Source organism: Leptonychotes weddellii, chromosome 1 (genome assembly GCF_054177405.1).
Source record: "Leptonychotes weddellii isolate Sample4059 chromosome 1, ASM5417740v2, whole genome shotgun sequence".
In the NCBI taxonomy this organism is placed as follows: Eukaryota; Metazoa; Chordata; class Mammalia; order Carnivora; family Phocidae; genus Leptonychotes; species Leptonychotes weddellii.
The window spans coordinates 76948971-76959806 of NC_138369.1; the positions used below are offsets into that span (position 1 = coordinate 76948971).

Sequence of the window (10836 nt, forward strand, 5' to 3'; positions counted from 1 at the left end):
AAGACTGTTGAATCACAGATCTGTACCTCTGAAACAAATAATACAATATATGCTAAAAAAAAAAAAAAAGAAGATAACAGGAGGGGAAGAATAAAGGGGGGGAAATTGGAGGGGGAGACGAACCATGAGAGGTGATGGACTCTGAAAAACAAACTGAGGGTTCTAGAGGGGAGGGGGGTGGGAGGATGGGTTAGCCTGGTGATGGGTATTAAAGAGGGCATGCTCTGCATGGAGCACTGGGTGTTATACACACACAATGAATCATGGAACACTACATCAAAAACTAATGATGTGATGTATGGTGATTAACATAACAAAGTATGTATTTCTGTTTTAAAAAAAATCTCACCAAACTAAAAGCTTCTCCCCTGTATACATATCTACCATGGTTCTAACAAAGAGCGCCCGCCCCCCCGCCCAAATGCAGAAGCCCACCTTGGGAAGATCATCACCAACACTATGAACAGAGTAATGGCTAAATTTAACCATTCTTAAGCATCAGGCCGCCATGTAGTCTAGAAACCACTGAGGGTATCAATACCATAAGAATCATCAATAAGCCAATAGCCATAATTACTGTTTAGGACGTAGACAAGAAACATGGTGCTTAAAGAAATACGTTGATCTATAACCAAAGAGGTGGCACCTTTGATTTGTCAAACCTTAATTAACAAAGATGGAATCTTGGCATTTAAGTGTGCAGTTAGGGAAACTCACTTGGTTGGAGAAGACTTTGATTAGACAATCAATCTCACAAAACCCTAACAGACTACCCTCTGCATTGGTTCACTTGGAAGCATATGAAGTCAGGAAATACAGTATTCCAGCAGGGCAGCATCAGATGAGCTTCTATAATGGAAGCAACCCAGGAATCCATGCAGGATTCTGGCATCTACTCTGTGGCCCCTGTGGCCCTTTGTTGACAGCTCAGGTTCTAAGAAATGAGACCACATAGGTGAGGATGGGTGCCAACTGTGCTTAGAAGCCTCGTGTTCCACAGGAGCCATTGCCTCTAGTAACAATCCTTTGGACACGGCAACCAGCACCCCAACAAGGGACATGACCAGTTGCAAGAACTTGCTACACTTAGGGAAGCCCAAAGTATCCCACCAGATACTTACAGTTTATTTCCAGGCCTACCAGTTCAGATACAGTTTATCAATTAAGTATTATTTCCACCAGAAGTAATGTTGCCTAGACACAAGGCTGACATGCCACCTTTACCAAGTTACCACAGTAACTGAGCTAGAAAGTTAATTTGTCCATAGAGAAGAAAAGGTTTTTTAACCCTTTCTTCACATCTTGCTAGAGAAGTCTCAGGCCTGTGAGGTCATCCTGGTGGGTGGTTTTAGCTGCATTTCCAAGCTTCAGAAACTTAGAAATTCCTACAGGATTTTTTTTTTTTTCAACAGAAAAAATTGGAAAAAAGCATCAATCCTGATAAGGGTGTTACTTATGTTTGTAGCTATGTAGGCAGCCATCTTGTCCCTTGTCTGGAGATAAATCTGAAAATATTCAGGATTCACTGCTCTCTGATATCATCCCTTTTCCTAGTAATACTGAAATCACTACTTTGGTATTGAAACCACTGGTGAAGTCATGACTATTCTGGTTAAGTGCAATACACAGTTCATTCCAAGTGAATTTAGAACTTCACTATCTACTCTATGAAATTGAGTGAGCAATGATGAAAGATCACAACCAGTTTGGCAAGTTTGAACTCACAGATATCCTTCCTGTATCCTTTAGATTTGTACAAACTGAAGTAACATTTGATATTGATGATAACAGCATCTCAAATGTATTTGCTCTAGATAAGAAGCGATCAAGAAAAGAGAAGATTAAAAGTCCAATGTCATGGTGTTTGAGCATGGAAAACATTGAGTACATGGTCCAAGAGGTTTAAAAGTACAAAGCTGGAGATGAGAAGCAGAGAGGTGAAATATCCCCTACATACATGCTCTGATCCTAAGTATTCAACAGTAGGGCCATGGTGGAAGATGAGACACATCAAAGCAGAAATAAAGATGACGCCAAACAGAAGATTCTTGGCAGGTACATTGGAATCATCAAATGGCTGGCGAAGAATCAGATTACTGAGAAGGAAGAATTTAACATTAGCAGAAAGAGCTGGAGATATCTTTCCTCTGTATCCCTGGAACTTTTTGTCTTTCAGCATAATCACATACAGCTTCACTCTCTTCTCTGGATGGACCCTTCATCTCCTTGCTCTAACTAAAACTTGAGTGTTCCATGAGGACCCTGTTTCCCTTGTAGGCCTCTACAGTGGTAGATTTTTTCCCCTCACATCACTCATCTAGTGGGCCTGGAGATGGAGTCTATGTCCCTCCTGATACTCATTGCCACTTGCAAACTCGTTGCCTTCCCTCCTGCCTAAACCCGTTACCCAGCTTTGAATTCATGTTATGAGACTACCACACTCCACCCTTTCTTGTTGAAATCAACTACTCTCTCTGTTGCAATCACTCTCCCCATTGCCTATTGACTCACTATTGCTCTTATTTACACTACTCCTATCTTCTCCTATCTTCATTATTTCAAAATCCACTTAGATGTTCATTCTAACACTCAGGCCTGTCAGTCCCTTGAATTCTTCTACTCTAGTGATATTTTCCATTACAGTACTTCAGTCACTCATTCTAGGGGACACATCTTAAACATTAACAACTCAAGCACTGCATAATCCTCCTTGTTAAGCATTTCTATTTCTGACCATAATCTAGCTTCCCATTCACTCCCACTGGTACATTGATTCCAACAATCCTTCAATCCTGGGATCTACCATCCACTGATCATTGTTTACCGTCCCTCAGCCTCCCCTTCCCCCACATCCTTTCTGAACTCGCTTACTTTTGATGGCCAATTACATAACTACCCTCTTGAATGCATCTTTAATACACTTGCCCCCTCTCCATGTTATTTGCTTGGCTTCCCCCATTCTGGTTTAAAACCAACTCTTTGCCTGACCTCACATAGCTGAATGTAGCTGGATAAAGAAATATCGTTAACAGTACTATAGGCCGGTGGCATTTATCACTGGAATTTGTATTCCTTGACTACTGATTTATGTGAAAATAAAAATAGGGGTAAAGGAGATTGATCAGAGTTTTGTGGCATAGAATTAAAAGGCACCATGTGCCAATAGATAGTGGAGGCTTAAGCAGGTGGAATTAAAAACGGCTTAGGTTTCTAGCCTAGAAGTCTTGTGTTGTTGTAAACAATGTTTAAGATCTTTCACCTATTACTGCATCATTAATTATCAAAAGGAGCAAGTTCTTATTACAGATTAGGAAACTAGTTCTCAGGAAGTTTATGCAACATTTAAATTCCCAGTCATTAAGTGGCAGATGGAATTTCCTGAAAACCAAGATTGTTTCTATAGCTCTGTGTTTAGACCAAAGTACTATTTTTTTAATAAATTTTTAAAGATTTGTTTTCTATTATAAAACAGACCAGAGCCAGATTTGTGGTGGGCAATAATACTCTCAGGATCGTCATCCAGTTCCATTCCCTCACTTCAAAAAGAACTAAAGCCTAAAGTGGTGGTGTGATTTACTAAGTGGAAGATCTAATATTAGAATTCAGATTCCCCCAGCTAGTGCCATTAACTCAACCTCCGAGAATAGGGCCAATTAAACGGAATTACATCTGCTTCTCAGAAAAAAAGATCTAATGGTTACAGAACAAAAGTTGAAAGAAGACCTCTTTATATTCCACAGAGCTTCCAAACTTAATTGCCTCAGTGAATCCTCCAGGTACGTAATTGCATCCTTTAACAAAGATTCCTTCTTATAGTTGGAACCGTGAATGTTGTGGTGCTTCCATTATTGTCCTCGAACCGGAAATACCCAGAATGAAATGCAGGGGACCACTGGCGGCAGCTCCCAGCTGCAGAGTGCGTCATTGCAGGAAAAGAAGCTGGGACGAGGAAGATTGCGACCCCACCCAGGGCCAAATAAAGAAAAGCCCAATGCACAGATTTGTTTCTGCTGAAGACCGGCGTCGATACCTGTATTGGGTAACGGTCAGCTTGGCCTCGGGCTCGGCCCCAAAGCCGGGCAAGTGCTGGTTTAGATAGGCCTCTAGGGACCCGCTGTCGAACTTGTGCTGGGGCAACACTTCGCCCGAGTCGGGCTCAGGGGAAGCACTGGGCTCCATGGCTGCGGCTGCCGCTGCCAGCCAGAGACGCAGATTCCACAGGTCTTCGGCGCTGAGTCCCCTGGCGGCAGAGACTACCACTCCGCAGCCAGGGGGGGTTGAGGCCCTGACGCGTCGGGGCGAACAGGACCCAGCCGCTCCAGCCAATCACACTGCCCCTGAATCTGGTGACTTAGGCTCTAACTGGGATATGCCAGAGGACCTCCGCGTTCTCGCATTTAAAAAATTTTCATTCAGTCTCACAGTCGGAGGCCGCAATCTTAAGGCAAAGCCATGTTAGTCGCTGCGAGCAATTTAGAACGAAAAGGCCCCTTGCACCCCAAATTTAATGCACCGGCAGCCGTAAGACCTCTACAGGGTCCGGTTCAGAAAAGGGTCCGTCAGGGCCTTGAGCCCAGGAATAAAAGATCCTGGTGTTTCTTCTAGCCACCGGGCTGGAAAAGCAATATCGCAGGCCGCGGGCTTTGGACGCTAAGGACTCCCGGCCCTGCTACGGCCTGGTCTCTTAGGACTGGGGCGAAGAAGGCAGCCAAGAAGGGCGTTTTGTTTTTGTTTTGCTTTTCCTGCGGGGGAGCGATGACTGCAACGTACCGGAAGCGGTACCTTGGGAGGCCGGCGGGAGCGGCCGCAACGTGTAGTCTGTGCGGCGCTGGGAGCACTTCCCCAGGGTTCTGGGCTAGGAAGGCGGTGGCTACGTGCCTCCTCACCTACCCCTGGCGGGGTCTGCAGGCCTAGCAGCGTGGGGCGGCGGCGGCGGCGGCGGCGGCGGGGGCTGGGAGCGTTGGCCGCCGGGGTCCCAGCCATGGCCGAGTCCGTGGAGCGGCTGCAGCAGCGGGTGGAGCAGCTGGAGCGGGAACTGGCACAGGAGAGAAGTCGGCGAGCTGTGGGGGGCGGCGACGGAGGAGGCGGCCGGGTCCGCATCGAGAAGATGAGCCCGGAGGTGGTGGACTCCAACCCCTACAGGTGACCTGCGTTGCGGGTCGGAGGCGGGCTAGGGGGTGAGATCAAGGTCTGCGAGTGGTCAGGAGTGAGGCGCTCCCTTCCTGTCAAGCTCAACACTGCCTCCCCGCCTTCCTCTTCTTGTGCTGGGGTCCCGCTCCCAAACGCGCAAGGCCAAGTCTTAGTAGTGGTGGAAAGGTAGTCTTCCTCTTAAAAAAATACACACCCACACCCACCAAAACCCGAATGCATCAGCCATATGGTGCCGCTCCCCGGCCTGCTGAGGATACGCGTCCGGTTTCCCTCATGCCCCGTCCACGTCTCCCTCGTTCTGCACAAAGCTGACAGTAATAACTTTCAGAAGATGACATTAAATGTAAAACCCCCTAAGCATCAAACTTCGAGTTTCATAAAGGCTTCTCAGTACTTCAGAACTGGGGACTTGGGGAGAGCAGGATTAGCTTGCTTTAAAGCTGTTCGACTGGACCAGTCCTGCCCGCTCCTGTCCTTTCAGCTGGCTGAATATAGTGCAGTGGTTCTAAGAGTAAGGACTCTAGAGCCCGACCGATTGGATTCAAATCCTAGCTCTTAGTAGCTGAGCAACCATGGGAAATACTTGTGTATAGCAGGGACCAATGGTACCAGTGAAATCTTCAGATAATACCTAAAACTGAAAATCCAGAGGTAACAATGTTGGCGAGCTATTTAGAGATTTGTTAGTAACAGTTGAAAATGAGGAGAGGAAAAGGACGGTCGGGGCCAGAATGCAGAATTTCCTAGCAAGCCTGATAGAACTATTTGACTCTTTAAAGTGTAAACGAATGGGAATTTTATGTATATGTGTATAGGTTTAAATGTATATATTAAAAACTTTACAGTAACTAGGTAAAGTAGCTCTCTTAAGAGTCCTTGGCGTGCAGTAAGTCCTTACTAAAAGTAGACACCATCCATTATGGGTGGAGACAACTATGTTAAACATTAAATCTGGGTGTTAAATATGAAATATTTACATATGCTAAGAAAGCACAGAAATATGTTGAAATTTCACTTTGACCTATCTCATCTGTACACTTAACATTTAAGTCAGTGGTTTTCAGTTGTGGCTGTCCATTAGAATATCTGAGGAGCATTTAAAAAAAAAAAAATCTTGTTGCGCAGGCTACACCTGGAAGGGTATTCAGTGTTTTTAAAGCTGCCCAGGTGACTTAATTTCATCTGGTAAAAGCCAACTGAAAGATTTCTTTTAAAGCATTAATAGTGATTGAGTTCGTGTTTTTCTGTGATGATGTGTTTACCTGTATCATAATAAAAAGATTGTAAGCTTTAAAACATTTTTTCTTTGTTTTAAGCCGCCTGATGGCCTTGAAACGAATGGGAATTGTAAGCGACTATGAGGTATGGTAAACCTTTCCAAGTTTTTGAAGATGGTTTCAGTAAATGAAAATAATTTCTGATGACATTTTTGATGAAAAGTTAACCAACAAATATATAATTTTGCATTTCACAGAAAATTCGAACCTTTGCTGTAGCAATAGTAGGTGTTGGTGGAGTTGGTAGTGTGACTGCCGAAATGCTGACAAGATGTGGCATTGGTAAGGTAAAAACATTTCTCTTTGCCTGTCATAGTGGGAAACTACTCACTTCTGGAGTAAATCAGGTATAAATTAGGAATTTTTCTCATTATTAATGGTTTATTGATTTGTGGTGTCTTTATTCATATTGTTCTTTCTACCCACAGGAGTTAAGACACAACCCCACCCAAATGGAAGCTGATATTAATGCTAATAAAACAAGGAATATCTAAATTTTGTTCAGGAATTTTGTGTTTGGGATAATATATGTTACAATTTGGGCTTAAATGTTTTAGATATAGAAGCTTAGGAGAGAAGGCTGTTAAATTGATAGTATGTGAAACACAGGCATCTAACAAATATTTTTTAAACATGCTTTATACAAGATGGACTAGAAAGCATGTACCTTTTTTTTTCAAAAAATAGTTGCCCTTTATTAACTTATTTAGAAATATTTTAAAAAATTTATTGTAGTTGACATATAGTGTTAGTTTTGGGTTTGCAACACAGTGAGTGATTCAACAGTTCTATACATTACTCAGTGCTCATAAGTACAGTCACCACTTGTCACCATACAACATTATTGCAATATTGTTTACTGTATTCCTTATGTTGTGCTCAGCCTTATAAAAAAATAAAATCTTGCCGTTTACGACAACATGGATGGTCCAGAGGGTATTATGCTAAGTGAAATAAGAGAAAGACAAATACTACATGATTTCAGTTATATGTGGGATCTAAAAAACAAAACAAATGAACAAACGAAAGACAGACTGTTAAGTACAGAAAACAAACTGGTGGTTGCCAGAGGAGAGGTGGGTGGGAAAATGGGTGAGATAGGTGAAGAGGATTAAGAGATACAAACTTCTAGTTAGAAAATACCCTTCTTACTCTTAAAATTGAAATGGAGAATGCGCTAAGATTTTTTTTTTAATCTGTACTTTTTTTTTTCCACTTTTTTTCTAAAATTGATTTAGGTTGTGGGTAGAAAGGAGAGAGAACTTTATACCAGTCTCAGATTTGTAAAGCTAAAGTCTGTGATGTTAGATTCCTAGTGGTGGAATACCAAAGCTTTCCACAATTGATTTCCCCCTCTTTTGTCATTTTGACAAAGCAAGCATTTTTCCCCACAAAGTTTATCAGCTCTTTTTAATATGTTGGTCTGTCCCATGCCCCCGAATTCTTTTTTTTTTAAGATTTTATTTATTTGAGAGAGAGAGTGCATGCCCGTGCACAAGCAAGCTAGGGGGTGGGTGGGCGGGGAGGCAGACAAGCAGACTCTGCACTGAGCACCGAGCCCAGTGTGGGGCTTGATCTCAGGAATCTGAGATCATGACCTGAGCTGAAATCAAGAGTCGGACACTTAATCGACTGAGCCACCTAGGCGCCCCCATCCCCCAAATTCTTAAAAGAAAGTGGTTTCAAAGTTGGCACTCATTTATCAGTATAGAAAAGGCAACACAAAAATACTAAAAATGTTTATTAACATGTTAAAGTCTTTCAAGAAGTTTCAAAAGCCAGCCAACAATTGCTTATAGTTGACATAAGAACCATGGCTGATTGACCTAGGATAGTAGAGATCATGGAGATTATGGGTCTCCATGGTTTGAGTGTGCCTCAGAATCACTTGGAAGGCTTCTTGAGACATAGATTGCCAGACCCTATCCCGGTGGTTTTGATTCTTTAGGTTTCGAGTGGACCTAAGAATTTGAATTTGTATTAAATCCCCAGGTGATTCTGATGTTCTGGGGGGATTTTTTTAAGAACTGCTGGATCCTTGCTACTCAGTCAGATGCCCTAAGTAGTAGCATCAGCATTACCTGGGAGCTTGTTAGAAATGAATACTCCCAGGCCCCACCCCCCAGGCATGCTGAATTAAGAATCTGTTTAACAAAACTCCAGATGATTCATATGCATATTAAAGTTGGGGCAGTGCCCCTGTATTTCTGACAAGCTCCTGGTGATACTGATGCTGCTAGCCCAGGCCTCAGTTTGAGTAGCAGGGCTCTAGAACGGTGGTTATCAAATATTGCTGTAATTAGAATCACCTGGGAAGTTAAAAAATTTTTGATATCCAGAGTGGAATAGAATGAATCTTTGGGGATGGGACCCAGACATCAGTATTTTTTAAAACTCTCGTAGTGATTCCAGTGTGCATTCAAGTTTGTAAGTTAAGGATCTGCATAGGTTAAGTTTCAAAACTTTTCATTATGTAAAACAGATAAAGAAGAAGCTAATTCATGGTTAAATAGGGAAGTGGAGCATTGGAGACTCAGCCTACTTTTTACCCCTTTTGCGGTGTCCTGGATCACCAGATCTAGATTCGCTGCATTATTTTACAGATGAAGATACAGGCCTAAAAAGAGAGTGACTTATCCATGATCAGAGCTAATTAGTGACAGAGCTACAACTCATATCTCCTAACCCCAAATTTGAGATGTCCTTAACTTATAAACCAGCTATGAGGCTGAAGACTCAAATTTAATACTTGGCCTGCCCTAATAAATACTGTCTAATGAGCTGAAATAAGCTATATTTTGTTTTGACTCAGAAAATTATCATAGAGGGCAGACAGGGGTGATGTATTTTCTAGCAAGATATAAAGGGTTACCTAGGTGTTCTGTAGTTTGGGTTAATTTTGTTGTTGTTAATAAGATCCCCCCCCTTTTTTTTTTTTTTATAATTTTAGCTGTGCACAGGATGGTGCACCACAAGCCACAGCCCCCCTCAACCACTGCTGTAGCCTTTGCCTCTGTGCTCACCCTGCCCTGGCCTTTCCCCCCATTTTTGTTTTTTTTTTTAAATCTGGGATGCTGAGAATTATGTTATAAAGTTACAGAATTTTAGATGAAGGAAGGGACCTTGGAAATATTTCAGTGCAACCTGATAATTTCTTACTGATAAGAAATGGGATCTTTAAAAAGGTGTATGTATGAGTGTGTGAGTGTGAGAAATGCTGTTATGCCTAAATATATAGAAGGAAACAACAATTAACTTACTGGTTAGTAATTCTGTTTGGGGTGAGCACATTTTAGCCATGAGTTAAGAATGGTGTCATAGTCACAAAAGGAGTCATGTTATACTATAATTTTAATTTATGACATTTGTTATTTTAAAATTTCATCTAATGTGTTCTTGGCCTTTAGTAAAGGATTAGAATGAAATGGAATAAACATTGATTTCTCAGTGAATCATTTAGAGAGGCAGTAAGTGTTATGGTTCAGGTGCAGATGCTGGGTTGAGAATGCCTGAATTTGAATCCCATTTTCATATATATTAGCTGAGTGACTTTGGGGTATGTGCCGTAGTTGTCTCATTTATACCTATATGAGCATTAAATGAGTTAATATATGGTACCTAGTATTTTAGAATTAGCTAATATTATTACTGTCAAACTGTTAAACCCATCAAATGTGAAGTCCACTGATTTTTCTTTATTTTTAGTTTATATTTTAGTATGTTTTTCATTAAAATACCACTGTTTTCATTTTAGTTGCTACTCTTTGACTATGACAAGGTGGAACTGGCCAATATGAATAGACTTTTCTTCCAGCCTCATCAAGCAGGATTAAGTAAAGTTCAAGCAGCTGAATATACTTTGAGGTAAATGGAATAACAATTAAAGACTATATTTAGTGAAACTTAGTTTGTGCATTTTGTATAAGTTAATGCATAAATTTGGGGCACCTGGGTGGCTCAGTTGGTTAAGCGACTGCCTTTGGCTCAGGTCATGATCCTGGAGTTCCAGGATCGAGTCTCGCATGGTGCTCCCTGCTCAGCAGGGAGTCTGTTTCTCCTTCTGACCCTCTCCCCTCTCGTGCTCTCTCTCTCTCAAATAAATAAATAAAATCTTAAAAAAAAGTTAATGTATAAGTTTTTCTCCATAAAAATGCAGGTTTTATACAAATTGTCTTACCTCTTGGAACAGGGTTGGCAACCCTTTTCTGCATAGGGCTAGATAGTAAATATTTTAGGCTTTGAGGGCCAACTATGAAACTGCCCAGCTATGTAGTGGTAGTGCGAGAACAGCTGTAGGCAATAGAAAAATGAATGAGCATGGCAGTGCTCCAATAAAACTTTGTTTATGGACTCTGATGCTTAAATTCCATGTAAGTTTAGCGTGTTATGAAATACTGTTCTTTTCTTT

General features: G+C 41.8%; 2 protein-coding genes across 5 annotated transcripts in view; one reads left to right on the plus strand and one right to left on the minus strand.

Annotated features, from left to right (window-relative positions):
- Positions 1 to 4686, minus strand: part of ACAD11 (acyl-CoA dehydrogenase family member 11) — a 98543-nt gene extending 93857 nt beyond the window's left edge. For 3 of the 4 annotated variants that reach the window (XM_081826294.1, XM_081826301.1, XM_081826290.1), the window contains exon 1: positions 4031 to 4686. In XM_081826294.1, coding sequence (XP_081682420.1) covers positions 4031 to 4179 — 149 coding nt within the window. In that variant the 5' untranslated portion in view covers positions 4180 to 4686. Of the gene's footprint in view, positions 1 to 3723 lie in introns of all 4 variants that reach the window. The other variant, XM_081826307.1, reaches the window with a different exon arrangement.
- Positions 4687 to 4844: 158 nt separating this feature from the next.
- Positions 4845 to 10836, plus strand: part of UBA5 (ubiquitin like modifier activating enzyme 5) — a 12339-nt gene continuing 6347 nt past the window's right edge. The window contains exons 1-4 of the mRNA XM_006736893.3: positions 4845 to 5142; positions 6468 to 6513; positions 6626 to 6715; positions 10183 to 10292. Coding sequence (XP_006736956.1) covers positions 4982 to 5142; positions 6468 to 6513; positions 6626 to 6715; positions 10183 to 10292 — 407 coding nt within the window. The 5' untranslated portion in view covers positions 4845 to 4981. The remainder of the gene's footprint in view (positions 5143 to 6467; positions 6514 to 6625; positions 6716 to 10182; positions 10293 to 10836) is intronic.